The sequence below is a fragment of the Somniosus microcephalus genome, chromosome 14 (genome assembly GCF_052327205.1).
Source record: "Somniosus microcephalus isolate GS21.2 chromosome 14, FLI_Smic_1.0, whole genome shotgun sequence".
Lineage (NCBI taxonomy): Eukaryota > Metazoa > Chordata > Chondrichthyes > Squaliformes > Somniosidae > Somniosus > Somniosus microcephalus.
Genome location: NC_141000.1, coordinates 97459931 through 97479781, shown reverse-complemented (window position 1 = coordinate 97479781; position 19851 = coordinate 97459931). Strand labels below are relative to the sequence as shown.

Below are 19851 nucleotides of genomic sequence, written 5' to 3'. Positions count from 1 at the left end.
TGACCCAAGGTGGTGTGACAAACGGCCTCAACCTCATTAAGGAGCTATTTCTGAGAAGGCTGCATCTCGCTAATGATGATGTGTGTCATCTCCTGAAACTAGAACTTCAACCAAGGAGCAACATCAGCACTGGACTGACAATAGTGACAAAAGTGACAAAGCCACGCAACTTCTTACCATAGACTCCTACCAGACAATAGCAACAGACTTAAGAACCATCAGGCATTTGGTGGTTCACTACTGCATACCCAGATCACAGATGTCCTGCTTCATAATTCTTGTGGCTACATTACATTTAGCTTCAGGATCGAACAGCAGCAAAAAAGCTGACAGGGATTTCCAAAACAAGTGTTGACCGCCAAAAGGCAGTCCAATTTTTCTCCTTGGATTTCATTAAATACTCATGGTAGGTTCCCAGTGCTATTAGCACCTTCTATAGGGAGTCCCCTCTGGGAGTGAGGAAAAGCAGGTGCTGCTGTTGATTTAAACTGGTTATAGCAGTTCTAAAGGTTCTAAATGTTGTGCCTTTACCATTTTGTCTCACTGCAATGTCTGACAGGTGTTTCTTCTGGGCACCAAGCTAACTAATTTAAAGATTCTTCAGTTGAAGTGTAAATGTCTGGAATCTAGCAAAGGAGGACACAGATCTTTGGTTTCAAGGGCATGTTGCTGACCCAGTGGACATTTTGGCAATGAAGGCAACCTCCAAAAAAAACCTGTAAGCCTACTCAATGCAGGAAGAAGTTCAGTGACCTTTCCAGAGCAGCCAAGATTACTGGAGGTGGTGGCACCTTGTAACAATGCACTTTAATAAGCAAGTTTCCTGGTTGCATCTGTCATGCCCTCACTGTGTGACACACCATCAACCATTTAGCAGCAACTTGTAGGAAGTTTCAGAATACCTTTCACACATCCTTCCTTCTCCTGCAAGTGTTCCTTTACTCACAGCCAACCACATAAGGAAGCAGTGGAGGACTCACATGGTAGGTATATCATTGCCAGCACCTATTCTTGGCCTCATTAAGAAATGTTTTGTGAAACCTGGGTGGCATTCCAGCCATGGCACACAGAGTGGTTTCAATCTCTCTACATTGTTCTTAAATGGCAAAAGGACCAAAACTAAAGGCAAGGAATTGCCATCTTAATTCCCTAAGGTTCCTGCTGGATAGCAACAGATAGCTACTGTAAAGGAACTAGGATTGAAAAGACACACAATAGCATGCACTACGGGGAAACTGTAGGAAAATTGTCAGGTTTTGTTGTAAGGAACTTTCCCCCTCATAGGATGTGTATGGAATGATTGGGCCAAAATCAGAGAATGCCACCATGAAGAAATAAAATGTTTTCTAAATGGAAACTTTAGTAGTGGTAGAAAGAGCTACATGACAGATAGAGAAAAGTTCAGTTTATTGCCAAAGCAGTTCCATGATGGCAGGAATAATTTGGCTGTGGGCTCAGATCCTATTTAGGGCCTTCTTTAAGAGCTGTGCCTGCAGCTGGTCCAGCAGAGGGCATAATTCAGTTATTGCATTATGAAGGGAGTGTAGCCTTGGCTCAGTGGCAGCAGTCTTGCCTCTGAGCTAGAAGATCATGGGTTCAAGCCCCACTCCAGAGACTTGAGCACATAGTATAGGCTGCCACTTCAGTGCAGTACTGAGAGAGCGGCACTGTTGGTGGTACCATATTTTAATTAGATGTTACACCAAATTCCTGTCTGATCTCTCAAGTAGACACAAAAGATCCCATAGCATTATGTGAAGAAAAACAAAGAGCAGTACTTAACAAACCATTGGCTCCTCATTTATGTCATTGCTTTTTGAGGAAGGGGAAGGGTAGGAAGGGAGAAAGGGATAGAGGATGAAAGCAAGGAAGGGAGAAAGGATAAGGGGGAAAGGGAGAGAGGAAGGGAGAAAGGGGAAGAGGAAAAGGGAGAAAGGGGGAGACCTTGTCCTCACACATCTACCTGTCGCAGATGCATCTGGCCACAACAGCATTAGTAGCAGTGACCACTGCACAGTCATTGTGGAGACGAAGTCCCCTCTTCACACTGAGGGCACACTCCATCGTGTTGTGTGGCACTACCACCGTGCTAAATGGGATAGGTTCAGAACAGATCTAGCAGCTCAAAACTGGGCATCCATGAGGCGCTATGGGCCAGCAGCAGCAGCAGAATTGTATTCCACCACAATCTGTAACTTCATGGCCTGGCATATCCCTCACTCTACCATTACCATCAAGCCAGGGGACCAACCCTGGTTCAATAAGGAGTGTAGGAGAGCATGCCAGGAGCAGTGCCAGGCGTACCTAAAAATGTGGTGCCAACCTGGGGAAGCTGCAACTAGGACTACATGCATGCTAAAAAGCAGAAGCAGCATGCTATAAACAGAGCTAAGCGATCCCACAATCAACGGATCAGATCAAAGCTCTGCAGTCCTGTCACATTCAGTCGTGAATGGTGGTGGACCATTAAACAACTAACAGGAGGAGGAGGCTCCATGAATATCACCATCATCAATTATGGTGGAGCCCAGCACGTGAGTGCAAAAGACAAGGCTGAAGCGTTTGCAACCATCTTCAGCCAGAAGTGCCAAGTGGATGATCCATATTGGCCTCCTCCTGAGGTCCCCACCACCACAGAAGCCAGTCTTCAGCCAATTCGATTCACTCCACATGATACCAAGAAACGGCACTGAATACAGCAAAGGCTGTGGGCCCCGACAACATCCCGGCTGTCGTGTTGAAGACTTGTGCTCCAGAACTAGCCACGCCTCTAGCCAAGCTGTTCCAGTACAGCTATAACACTGGCATCTATCCGATAATGTGGAAAACTGCTCAGGTATGTCCTGTCCACAAAAAGCAGGACAAATCTAATCCGGCCAATTATCTCCCCATCAGTCTACTCAAAAATATTCAGCAAAGTGATGGAAAATGTCGTTGCCAGTGCTATCAAGCAGCACTTACTCACCAATAACCTACTCACGGATGCGCAGTTTAGGTTCTGCCAGGAGCACTCGGCTCCAGACTTCTTTCGCCGATTCCCCCACCATCAATATCCTGGGGGTCACCATTGACCAGAAACTTAACTGGACCAGCCACATAAATACTGTAGCAACAAGAGCAGGTCAGCGGCTGGGTATTCTGCAGCAAGTGTCTCACCTCCTGACTCCCCAAAACCTTTCCACCATCTACAAGGCACAAGTAAAGAGTGTGATGGAATACTCTCCACTTGCCTGGATGAGTGCAGCTCCAACAACATTCAAGAAGCTCGACACCATCCAAGACAAAGCAGCCCACTTGATGGGCACCCCATCCACCACCTTAAACATTCACTCCCTTCACCGCCAGCATACTGTGCTACAGTGTGTACCATCTACAAGATGCACTGCAGCAACTCACCAAGGCTTCTTCGGCAGCACCTCGCAAACCCGCGACCTCTACCACCTAGAAAGACAAGGGCAGCAGGCACATGTGAACACCACCACCTCCAAGTTCCCCTCCAAGTCACACACTATCCTGACTTGGAAATATATCGCCGTTCCTTCATTGTCGCTGGGTCAAAATCCTGGAACTCCCTCCCTAACAGCACTGTGGGAGTACCTTCACCACACGGGCTGCAGCGGTTCAAGAGGCAGCTCACCGCCACCTTCTCAAGGGCAACTAGGGATGGGCAATAAATGCTGGCCTTGCCAGCAATGCCCACATCCCATGAACAAATAAAAAAAGGGAGAAAGGGGAAAAGGGAGAGAGTAAGGGAGAAAGGGGAAAAGGGAGAAAGAGGTAAAGTGAGAAAGAGGAGAAAAGGGGAAGGGGAAAAAGGGAGAAATGGGAAGGGGAAAAGGGAGAAAGGGGAAAGGGAGAATGGGGGACAAATGGAGAAAGGAGAAAGGGGAAAGGGAGATGGGGGAAAAGGGAGAGACGAATGGGAAAAGGGGAGAGGAAGGGGAATAGGGAGAGAGGAAGGGGAATAGGGAGAAGGAGGAAAAGGGAGAAAGGGGAAAAGGGAGTGAGGAAGGGGAATAGGAGAGAGGAAGGGGAAAAGGGAAAAAGAGGAAAAGGGAGAAAGGGAAAAGGGAGAGAGGAAGGGGAATCGGGAGAGAGAAAGAGGAAAAGGGAGAGAGGAAGGGGATAGGGAGAAAGAGGAAAAGGGAGAGAGGAAGGGGAAAAGGGAGAAAGAGGAAAAAGGAGAAAGGGAAAAGGGAGAAAGTGGAGAAAAGGAAGGAAGGAAGGAACAGACTGGTTAGCCTAACATCAGTAATAGGGAAATGCTAGAGTCTATTATAAAGGTTGTGATAACAGGGCAATGTGATAACGTTAGAAAATATCAATGGGGTTAGACAAAGTCAACATGGATTTATGAAAGGGAAATCGTGTTTGACAAACCTACTGGAGTTTTTTGAGGATGTAACTGGTAGAATGGATAAGGGAGAACCAGTGGATGTGGTGTAATTGGATTTTCAGAAGAACTTTGATAAAGTCCCACATAAGAGGTTAGTGTGCATAATTAAAGCACATGGGATTGGGGGTAATATACTGGCATGGATTGAAAATTGGTTAACAGAGAGCAGGAATAAATGGGTCTTATTCGGGGTGGCAGGCGGTGACTAGTGGGGTACCGCAAGGATCGGCCCCAGCTATTCACAATATATATCAATGATTTGGATGAGGGAACCAAATATAATAGTTCCAAGTTTGCTGATGACATGAAACTAGGTGGGATTGTAAGTTGTGAGGAGGGTGCAAAGAGGCTTCAAGGCGATTTAGACAAGTTGAGTGAGTGGGCAAATACATGGCAGATGCAGTATAACGTGGATACATGTGAAGTTATCCACTTCGGTAGGAAAAACAGAAAGGCGGAGTATTATTTAAATGGTGATAGATTGGGAAATGTTAATGTACAAAGGGACCTGGACGTCCTTGTACACCAGTCACTGAAAGCAAACATGCAGGTGCAGCAAGCAGTTAGGAAGGCAAATGGTATGTTGGCCTTCATTGCAAGAGGATTTGAGTACAGGAGCAAGGATGTCTTACTACAGTTGTACAGGGCCTTGGTGAGACCACACCTGGAGTACTGTGTGCAGTTTTGGTCTCCTTACCTAAGAAAGGATATACTTGCCATAGAGGGAGTGCAGCGAAGGTTCACCAGACTGATTCCCGGGATGGCAGGACTGTCATATGAGGAGAGATTGGGTTGACTAGGCCTGTATTCACTAGAGTTTAGAAGAATGAGAGGGGATCTCATTGAAACGTATAAAATTCTGACAGGGCTAGACAGACTGGATGCAGGGAGGATGTTTCCCCTGGCTGGGGGATCTAGAACGAGGGGTCAATGTCTCAGGATATGGGGTAGGACATTTAGGACTGAGATGAGGAGAAATGTCTTCACTTAGAGGATGGTGAACCTGTGGAATTCTCTACCACAGAAGTCTGTGGAGGCCAAGTCACTGAATATATTTAAGAAGGAGATAGATAGATTTCTAGACACAAAAGGCATCAAGGGGTATGGGGAGTGAGAAGGAATATGGTATTGAGATAGAGGATCAGCCATGATCATACTGAATGGCGGAGCAGGCTCGAAGGGCCGAATGGCCTACTCCTGCTCCTATTTTTTCAAGGGAAGGAGGGAGGCAGGGAGGAAGGAAGGAAGGAAGGAAGCAAGCAAGGAAGTCCCACTGCACCTTACAGCCAATGAAGTACTCTTATTTTGAAAGTGTAGTCACTTTTGTAATGTAGGGAAATATGGCAGCCAATTTTCACAAAAACAGCAACCTGATCAGTTGTTTTTGGGCATTGATTGAGGGATAAATATTGGCCAGAACATCGGGGATAACTCCCCTGCTCTTCTTCGGAATAGTGCCATGGGATATTTTACGTCCACCTGAGAGAGCAGACGGGGCCTCGGTTTAATGTCTCACCCAAAAGACGGCTCCTCCGACAGTGCAGCACTCCCTCAGCATTGCAGTGGAGTGTCAGCCTAGATTATGTGCTCAGGTCTCTGGGGTGGGACTTGGAAACACAACCTTCAAACTCAGAAGGTGAGAGTGCTATCCACTGGGCTAAGGCTGGCTCCCAAGCACACTAAAGCCAAGCGATGCGAGACACACCACAGGGACTATTTTACATCAGTTTAAGTTGGGTATAACTAGTCACATTTTAAAGTGCCCAGATGATCTGTTGGTGCACCAGAACTCTCCAAACTTGTATTTCAGCGTTTTAAATGTTCGGAGAGCACCTGTGCTATCGTAACATTCCTGGTTAGCCATCTGCACAGAGCTCCTGTGTCACTGCCCTCACTGTGATGCGCAGCAGGCAAAATAACTCCGGTGTCCGAACTGGGCAATGCACTTTACAGGTGCCGGTCACCGCATTACCGCAGCCTAAGGCCACCTTAAACTGTCAAAATTGCCCTAAAGTCTGTACTTGGGAAATCGCAAACCTTGCATTGATTCCGAAGCCTTGATTTCTGCCCCTGGAAATAAACCCAACCACATACGGCTGCTGTTGCGATATCCTTCATTAAATACGTGCGCACGCTTTAGAAAAGCAGTAACAGCAATACTTTGCACAGAATTGTGGCTGTTTTCAAAACAGATCAAATACGTTTGGGCGTGTTGATGTGCAATAGTGAATATGTGTGTTCATATTAAAACAGTATATGCCTCAAAGAAAAAGCTTTTAAAAAAATAATAGCACTGCAAAAATCGTGGAAAAAAAAGTCTTGCGATTGGGCGGTGCTTGCTGATGCCCTGTCCAATGAAAAGGATTAGTAAGGACCAATGTCTTGTCCAATCAGGAGTGAGCCCGCTCTGTGCAGGCGGAGTTGCTGATGCTCCGATCAATCAGCCCCAAACTTTAGAGAGTCCCAGCACCCGACAGGCGGAGAGGGGGCTCGCACTGTGTTTATGTTAATACTTTATCTCTCTCTCTCCCCCCACCCCACCCCCATCTCCAGCGCGCACTTATAAAGTGAGGATGCGTGGGACGAGCCCCGCCTGAGATTTAAGCAGCATTTCTCCCCCCCCCCCCCCCCCCCAACCGTTCAAGCCGAGCGATCGAAGAGTGGGGTCGGTCATGAGTTGTCTGGATGTTATGTATCATCAGTCTTATGGAGCGCACCAGTACTTACCAGCAGCAGCCGCCGCAGCTTACACCGCAGCCTATTACCATCACCACCACTCTCAGCAGGTAAGGAAACTGCCAGCCTTGCCCGCCAAGGTCTGATTGACGTCTGATTGAGACAAACTGGGTGAAGGGAGGGAGAGAGGGGAGAGGCGAATTAGCAGCTGCCTTGTAAACTGGCTGCGAGTCAGCTGTCAAATTCCGCTGTGGTTTCTTCATTCCGTCTGACAACACATGACGCGATCTCTTTGATATGTCTGACAAGCTTGCACTGAAATTCTCTGCATAGCAGCCCGCGGTCGGAGGGGTGTGTTCTCCCCAAGTTTCAGTCGTCAGTCCAAAAAAGCGCTCTCAGAAATGGAAACTCGGCTGATCTGATTCATGGATGTGTTATTCTGGAGAGCAAGAGAAATGGAAATAGTTTTTGTTTTCTTCTTCTTCTTGCATGCAAAATGGTCAGGATAAAACAGGATTTATATTTAATAAGATTTCCACATGATCAAGGGGTCATTAAAAAAACTAACTTTTACATTGTTTGTGACACATGCAGATATTTTTATGACTCGGTGTAGTTTGGTAAAGCGCATTAAAATACAAAAAGAGATGCGTGGAGCATATTTGACAATTTCAGTGACAGTGCGGTGCAAAGTTCCAACTGAATAAAATTGGAAATGCACCATTTAATATCTGCCAATCTTTTGCAAACTTACAACTACATTAATAGTGATGTTGACATCCGTCGTTTGTGAAAAGGCCATTGAATCACTTTCACAACATGGAACAAATATCAAATCAAACAATCAACTGTACCTGTTGAAACATACACAAGAATAACCCAATGGGAATAACCCAAGTGAATAACCCAATGGGAATAGCCCAATGGGAATTGCCCGAGTGAATAACCCAATGGGAATAGCCCAATGGGAATTGCCCAAGTGAATAACCCAATGGGAATAACCCAATGAATAGCCCAATGGGAATAGCCCAAGTGAATAGCCCAATGAATCGCCCAATGGGAATAGCCCAATGGGAATAACCCAATGAATCGCCCAATGGGAATAGCCCAATGGGAATAGCCCGTGAATAACCCAATGGGAATAACCCGAGTGAATAGCCCAATGGGAATAGCCCGTGAATAACCCAATGGGAATAACCCAATGTGCATAACCCGAGTGAATAGCCCACGTGAATAACACAAGTGAATGAGGATAAATCGAAACTGCCATTGTTTAACGTCTAATTTGCTGCCGTGCGAAGTGATGTGGATAATTCCAACACTGCCCTGTATATAATGCCACGTTAAACTTATTCAAGATGTGAATAGTTCTGCGAGCAGACACGCTGGAGCACAGTAATAAACCGTGGGAAAGCGACACTTTAAAGAGATTGATATTGGATATTATGGGAAATGATATTCTAGCAACAATGAGCAGAAAAACATTGGAAAAGAAAGAGGGATGACTTGGAATCCTGGATGTCTGGTGGTGGTCTTTTATTTAAGGGACCCAGTACCCGGTTTTCTCATGAAATCATATTCTGCACACGCAATGCCGAGCTAAACACATATCTTAAAGGCCTGCATTATCATAACTGGGCTTGTTATAGACATTGGACTCTAGTATATTTCTATTAATAAATATATAAACCATACTTAATATTAATTATATAAAAATAACATTCGAATAATACTGTTCAGCAAATGCTCCACTTTAAGACAAACAGATCACTGAAGTTAATCATTGAACATCGAGTAGTGCATATTTAAAGGGCCCAGTATCTATAGTAGGTTCAAGTTATGATATGAAACTTGCCATTAAAGGTAAAGCGAATGTTTTCTGTAAGGTGTGTTGAGCCCTGTACTTCTGATGGGGCTGTTTTTTTGGGGTGGGAGGGGGAGGGGGAGGGGAGTACAGTAAGAATGCAATTTGTTCCCGAAGCAGGAGAGTGGAGCTTTGGGAGGGAGATTTGTGCCTGGAGATTGCAGCTGTGAGGGGGTGAAGTTGTGTCTGAACTGCCTCTTGGTCCTGTCTCTCTGCAGCAGAAGTTAGCCCTGTACAGCAAGATGCAGGAGTCGACGGAGAGCAGCTCGCAGAGTAAAGAGAGCGAGAAGGAGCAGCCTCCTGAGGCCGAGTACATCCGTTCCAGATGTGTGCTGCTCACCTACTTCCAGGGGGACATTGGCGCCGTGGTAGACGAACATTTCAGCAGAGCCCTCAGCCAGTCCAGCAACTTCAGCGCCGACAACCCCAGCTCAAAGCCCCGGGCTTCTTCCAGCTCCGTGTGGAAAGGTAGGGTCCGCAACTTTAGAGAACGAACACTGGCTCTAATGAACAGTACTTGGCTTATTTCGGAGGTTATTGGTAAATATTTCGCTAAAGCCACTCTTTGTGTGAAGAAATGCTGACGGGTTTTAATTACCGCGCACGGAGGGAGATGGGACTAAATGAGAAGCTTGGCCTCGAGTCCTCAACTGGAGAATCTCCATCTGCAGGCGTCCATTCGGAGCTTGTTTCAGTTGGAGTATGTCTTCAAGTGCAATATTTGAACATTTTACGCACCGCGATCCAATGTACAGCAAAGACGTTATTTTATTATACTTATTTGGTTTTACTGTCCATTTGATAACTTAATCTTGCAACCAGCGATAAAGGAAATGCGATTACAATGGACGGAATGAAATTATGCATAGTCCATACTCCAATTATTTACAATAATGACCACGTCCCAAAATAAATGTTCTCTGGTTTATAAACGAGCTCGAAGGTCGGGTACCTCTGATGGTCTTTGGAAAGAGATCGCACTTTTGTGTTTGCTTCTGAAAACGTTTTTTTTTCTGTTCAACTGTAATATAAAGTACACAGTTGGAGTTTTACTGACAGACATGCACTGTACCATTAACTGCACTCTGCAAACCTGCTAAAGAGTAACTTATACTGACGCCTCTTACCCAGGCAGGTCCCTTATCCTTCTGCTAAACTTTACTCTTGGCGATTTTAACGTTTTGTTTATTTTCGTGCACCTTGGTGGCAATGGTATTCAACAGATGACATAATTGACATAATTAACTAGGAAAAATTGTAACGACCGATATGCCACGTTCTAACTGCAGTGACTGAATTTCCAGCGACAGCTCTCAATCACCAAATCGGATCGATTTAGTTTTATCAAATGGAACCTCATGATTTTGGAAAATCTGCTGTTTACATCTCTAATATATTTGCATTTTATAACAAGATGACGGTGAAGGCACAATGCGGAATATTATCCGAAACGTGCAAATTAAAAAAAAACATTGGCGGAGAAAGGCTACTAACACGTTTACTAATGGTTAGGAAAGATTTCAGATCAGTCTACGATCCGTCACCCTATTCACGCTAACACTCTCATGCCAATACAAGAGATGTCGTTTTATTCCAGTGAATATAGACAGTAACAGATGCTGTTTTCCTCTGTGTTCGGTTCTGATCCGTTGAGTGAACCATTTATAGAGGTGATGAGAGGTAAAGGCTCACGCTGTCCAGAGATTCACTGTACTTTGTGATATATCTATCTTCTGTATGTATATATATATCTATCTTAGAATATATATATCTTGTGTGTGTATATATACGTTCTAATTTTTTATATATATACTATCTTACATATATTCTATCTATCTATTTTTATTTATATATTTTCTATCTATATATATATATATACACACACACAAATACACACATATATTCTATCTATATAAAGTAGCATATTACAAAGAAAATCCAAAGCATCTAGCAAATTTTAATTCCACTTTTTTGTTTTCAGAAGGATCACCATTTTCTACAAGTCAGAAGAACAATTTCCCTGCTTCTTTCTGGAGCAGCACTTACCAAGCCCCAGCACCACCCTGTCTGAGTGGGAGTCACCCCGATTTCTCCGCTGCGACTAGTGGTGTGTTTCATTCCCCAGATCCCATGGCTTGGCCTGGACATGGACTACACCAGGCCAGCGCTCCCCCACCAAATGCTGAGCCATGGCCCTACACGTTGGCATCACAAGGGAGTTCCAGCTACCCACTTGTGCATGAGGTTTACCCGCATATGCACCACCCACATGCCCACACCCACCATCATAGCCCACATCTAGACCCTCGTTACGGGTCATTGTTGGTACCATCAGTGAGGGCAGCAAGGATTACCACAGCACCGGGTGAGGTCACAAAGACAGATCCTACTGCTACTGCTGCTAGTTCTTCATGGGCTGGAGCCTTTCACGGAACTCTGGATATGGCACAAGGGGTAAACTTTGACACAGGTAAGAAGGAAGCTGTTTCCTTTAAATTGTTTGTACCAGGATATATCGCCAATGCTTTTATTTGTTAAGATTTTCATATAGTGTTACTTCAAATAAGTAGAATATTACTTTTCATCAAAGCCCTGAAGAAACATTAAAAATATAACTAATATATAAATTTGGAGATACTGAATTTAATTATAAAAAAGGTATTTATCTAAATATTCTCACAGGCTGGAATTAATGAAACAATATGAACCATGGAAGTTTACAGCACTACGAGACTATTCAGGCCATTGTGTCAGTACTGGCTCTTTGCTGGAGCAATCCAAACTAATCCCACTGCCCTGCTGTCTCTCTATAGCCCTGTATCTTCCTCCCTTTCAAATATTATCCAAATTTCCCTTAAAATATGCTATAGTCTCTGCCTCAACTACCCATGAATAAAGACATTTCTCCTAATCTCCCTCATCACTCACTTAATATCTATTTTAAACTGATAACCCCTCACTACTGACTTTCCAACCAGAGGATTATAGTCTTTCCCTAGTCACACTACCCCTTATAATTAAAAAAAAATCTAGTAAACCTCTTCTTAGCTTTCTTTGCTTCAGTGGAAATAGCCCCAGTATCTCAAGTGTCTCCTCATAACTATAGTTTTCCAATCTTAGCATCATCCCAGTTAATCTGTGCTGGCTTTAATACCCTTTCTGTAACAAGGCACCCAAAACTGCACACAATACTCTTAACTGTGGGCTAACTATTCTTCTACAAATTTATCATTAATTCTTTACTCTTGTACTCTATGTTTCTATTTATAAAACCCAAAATGTTGTTAACATTTTTTATGGCTTTATCACTTTCTGAAAATTATGTATTTGAACTCCTAGATCTCTCTGTTCCTCCACACCCTTCAGAATCTTTCCATTGAGTATATATTGCCATTGTTCTTCGACAAAAATACATTACTTCACACTTCTCCACATTAAATTGCTTGTGCCTGCTGCCTGCCCATTCTGCTAACCTGGCTCTATCCTCCTGAAGTCTTTTACAGTTCTTCTTGTTGCTTGCCAAACTCAATGGCCCAGAAATTCGGGTCGGGGGCTTCCTGCGGGTGCAAGCCCCCGACCTGCACTTACCTAGCGCGCCGGCCGTTGAGCTGTGGGCCCGCGTGGGATTCCGATCCTGGGCCTCCTCCAACTGCCGACGCGCAGTGCTTGCGTATCCCAGGGGCACAGTTAGTTCGAAGTGTCCCCTGGGATCACGTGGGCCATGGAGAGCCAATGGTAGCAGGGAATGCCCATTTATAAATTTGACAGGAAGAGCTGTCAAACCTATAAATACTATAAGCCCCAAAACATCACTAAAACTTCAAATAATTTTTTTTTTAAATCACATTTTTAAAATAACTATAAATTACATGAAATAACTTTTAAACAATAATTTAAATTTTTGAAAAATTAATTACATTTTCTAACGGGGCTAAAAATAAACTTACTTTTCTTTAAAGTATTTAAAAATAATAAACCTGTGGCAAAAATGTTTTAATTTTAATTAATTCACCACTTACCTTGTTAAAAGCAGGCCTTGTGCCTGCTTTTTAAAAGTGTAACTGCTGGAGACTTACCCTCCTGGAGAAACCTGCAAAAAAAACATAAGTTCCACCTGTCAACCCCTTCTTTCAGGGGAATGGAAGTGCCGGTTTCCTGCGCATGCGCAGTGCATGCACGAAACCGGTACTTTCGTTGGGCCTACAAGTGAGTACCCCGTGCGTACTCACCCATGGAGACCCGAATTTCTGGGCCAATACTTTTGGATCATCAATAAATTTCAATATACTGCCCCTATATCCAAGTCCAAATCATCTATATATCCCAAGAGCAAAAGTGGGACCTGGCACTGACTCTAGGGTACACCACTTACAACCTTTCTCCAATTTAAGCAATATCCATTTACCCTAGCTCTTTGTTTCTTGTCCCTCAACTGACTTTCCATCCATGCTAACACAGTTCCTCTTATACTGTACACCTAAATTTTTTTAACCAGCCTCCTGCGAGAAATGCCATCTGAAAATCCATATACACCACACCTACTGTATTCCCTTTATCTATCCAATCAATCATTTATTGAAAAGCTCTATTAAATTTTTCAAGCCTTACTTGCCTTTAACAAATCCATGCTGGCTGCCTTTTATTAATCCATGCATTTCTAAATGCCCACAAATTTTGTCTTGAATTATGGATTCTAAAAGTTTGCACATAACTGACGTTAAACTAACAGGTCTATAGTTAGCTGATTTATCTTTCTCTCCCTTCTTCAACAGAAGTATTACAATGGCTACCCTCCAGTCCCCCAGCACAACTTGCATATCTAAGGATGATTGAAAAATTGTGGTCAGATGCTCTTCTATCTTCTCTCTAATTTCCTTCAATTGCCTGGGGCACATGCCATTAGGGCCAGCTGAATTATCCACTTGAGTTCTGCTAATATTTTCAGAACCAATTTCTTTTCTGTAGGCATTTCTAACAATTGTGCCCTATCTTCTTCTAGTACACCAGCAATCTCATTTCCATCACCAAACTGACACAACGGGGGTAATTTTCAACTTCACTCCTGGGCGGTAACCTAGCAGAGCAGATTGCCCACCCAATGTAGAAACCACCCGATTATTGTTCCGTTGAAATCAATGGAATGAAAATCAGGCAGGTTTTACAACAGATGAGTGTAGTTTACAACACCTGGCTCCGCCAGGTTACCGCCCAGGCAGTGAAGTTAAAAATTGTCCTCAACATATCTAATATCTCCATAATACTTTCATCCACCACAACTAGATTTCCCTCTTCATTCTTTAGTGGTCCTACCTGCTCTTTAATTATTCTTTACTTTTTATATGCTTGCAAAAGCCTTTCTCTTTTTAAAAATATTATCTGCTAGTCTTTCCTTCATATTCCCTTAGTCCTGAACAGAACATGAATAAATAAAACTGGATTTAAATGATACTCTTGTTACTGTTTGTTTCTAATTTAACATAAAGTTCCCACAATGACTTTGTAAGTAAAGTCACCACCCTCTTTGGTACTCAGCCATACAGATGATCCCAGGTTCCCTCTGTGGTCTATGATGAGTTAACTGATCGCAGCTAAGTTGGAGGGGATCCCTCCCGATAACTATCCAGTGGCCATTTTGAAAAGTGCACATGTGAATGTCAGGCAAGAACAGAACCAAGCTCAGCTGTGATGCCTCACAGTCAAATGGCCTTCTCACACTCGCACTTAAAGATTGACTAATCTGCAAGGTATCCGAGAGCTATACTTCAGCAAGAGTCATTATCTTCAGGAGAGGATATAAAAGAAAATTGGAAAAAATAACTTCAACACGTTATGTTTATACAGTGCTGCTCTTGTAAAAAGAAATGTCTAAGTGCTATGCAATGAGGATAGGTGGACATCAAACAGGAATTGATGAGAATAGAGGAGAAGGAACAAAGAGTTTATTTGAGGTTTTTAAAGGCAGGATGAGAGCTAATGAAGCAGAATGGTTTTGGAGAGAATTCCAAAAGACAAAGTGTGGCAGCTGAAAATTAGGATTGGAACCTAAATATAAATATTGTTAGTTTGTAAACCAATTTATTACATTTTACACTCAAAAATATTACATGTGTGTTATAATGACAATTTTCATATAACAAAATTGAAAAAAAATAATAAAAGCAATGAAGTTGCCTATAATATGCAGTGTCTGACAGTATTCCTATTTATTTAACCCATTCAAATAAAAGTCCCTCCTTTTAATTCTCCCCATGGCACATTCAAGCTGAAGGGCTGGGTAATGTGCACCAGGGCCTATGCCAGTGTTAGTTTTCAGCTGGTTGCTAGGAGATGTGGAAGACCAACCTGGAGCAACTCATTCTAGGAGCTCTCCTTCCATCCTTTGAAGAGATAGCTAATCTTTAGTTGATGCTCCACCTTGATGGAAAGGCCAAGATGGGAAACTCCCCATGAAGGGAATCCTTAAGGAAAATCCATGCCTTACCCCTGAGTAGCACATTGTATCAGCGTACCAACATCTGTGTCACCATGCTAGCATATTCAAAGATTTAAGCCTAAGCTACCATTGTATAATATATTTTATTGGCTCAATACAGCATTTTACTGTTAAGAGCTTGCTTCTGATCTTTTCACGATCCCCTTCCTTCTTTGCTAAAGCTGCAGTAGAAGTATTGTGAACTTTTATAAGTGCTACACCAAAAGCATGGTGTTGTTGCTCAGAAAATAACAAGCATGATCAATATTTCAGTTATTATTTCAGTCAACAAGCACCAACAGCTTAAAGTAAACAAATCATAGATTCTTGCCTTTTTTTGCAATCTTTAATAAACTTCTTTTATTATTTTTGTCAGATATTTATTCTGTTGCTATTTGACAGTCTGTAGGTATGTACTGGTGAAAGAAACTTTTTAAAAAATCATTAAATAATCTGTTAAGCTAGAGTCTCCCTTCCAGTGATTTCTTGCATCATGTGGTGTGAGCTATACTAATCGCAAAGGTTCCAGTTTTGATCCTTTCCAAAATAATAAAATACATTCCCTTCCTCTTTTGTTACAATACAGTGTATTGTTCATTAACCCTTTCCCAACCCATGAAAATTCACAGGTATCTTAGGATCAATTTGTGAGTGGGATTTCCAATATTTCCCTCCTTTTTATTTGTCCAAAAAGAAAGAAGATAACTTTAAGGCAATCGCTGATAAGTTGGAAAACTATATTTTGAAGCTAGTTTTGCTACATAGTTACATTTCCAATTCTTTTAATAGGGCTTCTGCATCAAGAGAAAAGCAAAGAGCCGACTTGGTTCTAGATCGACTTTGTTTAGGCTTGGTTCTGCAATATTGTAAATGAAATGTTTCCATTTCATCTTGGTTTCAGCCCTTTGGTATGGCGGATCCCTCACAGGCTGAAGAAAAAATCGCTCTCTGCAATCTGATGGAATAAAACTGATGATCCAGAGTCTTTGTTCTCAACCAATTATCTACAGAATTGTTACGAAGGAAAATAAAGGGGCTTCTACGTGGATCTACTCTGAACAAGCTGCCAAAATGTTTGAGAGTAAATGCAAAGTAAATTTGTGGAATCTATGGTGATCTAAGAGTGATGAAGTGAATCAATAATTAATGTTGCAGCAAGATAACAGGGCAACAATGGGTTTCATAACCTGGTTTATGTAGAATTTGACGGCTTTAGAGGACCATTAACACAACTTGCTGGGTTGTGTCAAGTACATTTTCTGAGGGTGAAGCACTGGGTGGAAAATTGTATTAGGCACAACAGAAAATTCTTTTATTTTTGTGATTTTTTTTTAAAGGTATGTGAAGTATTGGAGTTTTTATAAATTTCTATTACTGTGATTTTGTTAAAAATGTATTGTGACTCTACCAGGGATTTCTGCATTTTTTTTCTTGATTTCTTACTTATTTAAGTACAGTTAACCATTTGTGGACTGCAGTAGCACTTTTACCATGCCCTAAAGTAATACAGGTTTAAAGTCCTTTCATTTTGTTTGGTCTACTATAGGAGCATGCGCAATGGTTCTACATTGTGTTGACAGTCAGCATATTCGTTTTTCCACCATGTAATTGTAAAAAAAGAAATAATGGAAAAAGTATTTCTCTGGAATTAAAACAGCATTTTAGTGAAACCAAAGAGAAAAAGAGGGCACTGAAAGTGTTCGTCATCTTTAGGACACAGTTTAACTGGGCTAGAAATTCCCTTCGAGACCTGTTTGGGGCGCTAAATCAGAAAAGCTGGAAAAGCTAGCGCTAGGTGCTAACCTCTTCCAGCCTTTCTAAAATTCCCACCTTTTGCTCCAAGAGGGAAGTGGAGCGCTAAATCAAATGTTCCACTTCCTTCGTGGAGCACTGGAGGGGGGAGGTTCGCGACCCGGGGCACACGGCTCAGTAGCGCCACGCACTGGGCCACGTGGCACTGACACGTTGCGGGGGCTCTTCCCTGAATTAAATTCCCTGATTTACCTGCAGCATCGGGGTGCGGGGGTGCCTTGCAATCAGCCCGGCACTCAAATGTCCAGAGCAAAAAAACACATTTTTCAAATAAGCCGACAATTTTTTCAGGGCAGCCAGCCTCCTCATCTTTAACTTCTGCCCCGCTAGCGGCTGGCTGTCCTGCTCGCGTCCCATGTAGCAGTCATTGCCATCACCCGACGCTGCTGCAGGGGGCGAAGGGGAATTTTTCTGCCAGGGCGCTACTGGGACGATGTGCCAGGAGATGACGTCATGATCTCCGGGCGCATGAGATCGGGGCGCAACCGCTAACCTCTCGCAGAATTTGGCGGGAGGCGCGGTTAGCACTGCGGCTGGGCTAAAAGGCCTTAGCGCCCCATTAGCACCCCCCACGGGAGGCGCAAACGAGGAGAATTTCTCCCCCAAAAGTCTTTGCATCAAGATTGTACAAGGATTTTTTTAAAGTTAAATGGCTGATAATTGTAAAAGGAATGGTTGATAAATTTGGCATAACATTTTATGGCATCCGTTGTTTCACCTTTTAGATGGCAATAGAACTAGCAATCTTTTAATGTGTTCCTTATTTATGCCTTTAATTATTTGATCATACCAGCTTTTATTTTGGCCCACTTTTAATATGGAACTATCTTTTCCTGTAAGCAAATTAATAAACCTACCCTCAGTGGTGCCAAGTTTGAGAGTTATTATACCAATTATCTTATAGGGAGGTGATAAAAGGGTGTTTTCTAAGCTGCTCTCACTCAGCAGGAAGCTATAAGACACGTTATTTCGTATTCGAGGTTGTATTTAGTCAGGCTATTATAAAGAAGGTCTGGCAGATCATGGTAAAAACCACATTGGACATAGTGAAAAAGTAATGCACACACGACCCGTCTGCTCTGGAGCTAAAATGCAAACTGTAAATAGTTCTGAAGGGAATGAATGACGTTTCAGATCCAGCTCCCCCCCCCCCCCCCCGCAACAGTGTACAACATGGTAACATTATTGTCTACTATCAATTTTGAAAGTCTTTATAAAAATTGGACGTTTTAAAAAAAAAATGGAGTCAGGATTCTGTGTTGAATATATTTTTCCAAGATGTTACATATATTGTTCTCTTGTTTATAATGAAAATACGTATTGGCGGTAAAAGTGAGGCAAAAACCAAGGGAAGATTTTGTAGCAAATTTCTCTCAGCGAATTTGTTTCAGTATTATTTGTACAGTAAACTGTAAAACTCACTGATGTTAATAAAACGAATACTTGCTGAAAACATTGCTTACAATTCGAATATGTATGATTCTTCAATAACTGCTCAAGGGAGAATTTTATTTTAACTCGCAGTCTTCTGCTTTGCAAACAAAACTTAACTTGCAAACATCGATGTTAGTTGCGCCTCTTGCCATTTTAGTTCTATTTTAACGGTATAAGACATAATCAAGTAATTATGTTCTAATAGACAGTAAAGAGTGTCACATTCTTTGCCCTCTTTCCAGACCTCACATGTTATATACACACAATTAGGCCGATTCTAGAAAAAGAACAACTTCAGTCATTTATCTTTATACAGAACCACCAATCAGTGTAATTTCCCCAGTGGTGAAATTGTTGACGGATCAGATTTAAACCATCTGCAGGGACGGACAAAAGCTTGTTATGAATTTGTTCTGTTAAAATTTCTGCAGCTGTCATAGTTTGTGTGTTAATGAGCGGCTTTTTTTTAACATTATAACATTGCAGACAGAGAGGATCAAACTATTGGACAGGCGTAGGAAGAATTAACCTCAGAAACCGAATGGTTATCAAAAAATAGCATTACATATACAGCACAACGATTTTAAACTTTCTAAAGGGAATGCTATCTAAATATATAGTTAGAACTCCCTCTCCCATATATATGTAGTTTGCCCATTTCCAACAGTAAAGCAACTCAGGATATTGAAGCGTTTACAAGAGTGAAAATTATATCAACTTGTAAAGAACAAACTCAGACATTTGTACACAGTAAGACCAATTCTAACCTTTATTTTGCCAAATATAACCATCTGAATACATCGGCCAGTTTGAAAACCGCGATTGATCATTATAATAATGTCAATGTTTGTGATGGGTGCAGATCGGTGATAGGTTGTTCAATAATCAATGATAGATTCCGAGATTTCCTATTACAGCAGCGTTTGCCAACAATACATGCGGAACATCTGTCGTGATCTGCTCTGGTTGGAAACCCTGTAATGTGCACTGTGGAGATCAATAATCGGTTCCCTCCATTGGCTTGTAAATGTCAGGCAGCTGTGATACCGGTGTCGGGAGAATGGACATGTGACTTCTCGAGACAAAATCGAGAGAACTTCAGGAGTTCCGTTCGTGGAAAGTAATAGGTCTGCTGATAAACCTGATGCTATTGCACCGCTAAATCTCAAACATTTGTAAATTCAAATAGCTGTAAAA

General features: G+C 42.4%; 1 protein-coding gene and 1 long non-coding RNA gene across 2 annotated transcripts in view; one reads left to right on the top strand and one right to left on the bottom strand.

Moving 5' to 3' along the window:
• The window catches only part of LOC147107745 (uncharacterized), a 37533-nt gene extending 30265 nt beyond the window's left edge, over positions 1–7268 (bottom strand). Inside the window, exon 1 of the long non-coding RNA XR_015080857.1 lies at positions 7124–7268. This is a non-coding gene — a long non-coding RNA (uncharacterized LOC147107745). The remainder of the gene's footprint in view (positions 1–7123) is intronic.
• On the top strand, positions 6821–18673 carry vgll3 (vestigial-like family member 3). The gene is given in 6 exon segments (XM_086007025.1): positions 6821–7182; positions 9155–9404; positions 10918–11406; positions 13709–13778; positions 16310–16338; positions 16341–18673. Coding segments are annotated over 6 exon segments (987 nt in total). The 5' UTR covers positions 6821–7068; the 3' UTR covers positions 16376–18673.
• The last annotated feature ends 1178 nt before the right edge of the window (positions 18674–19851 follow it).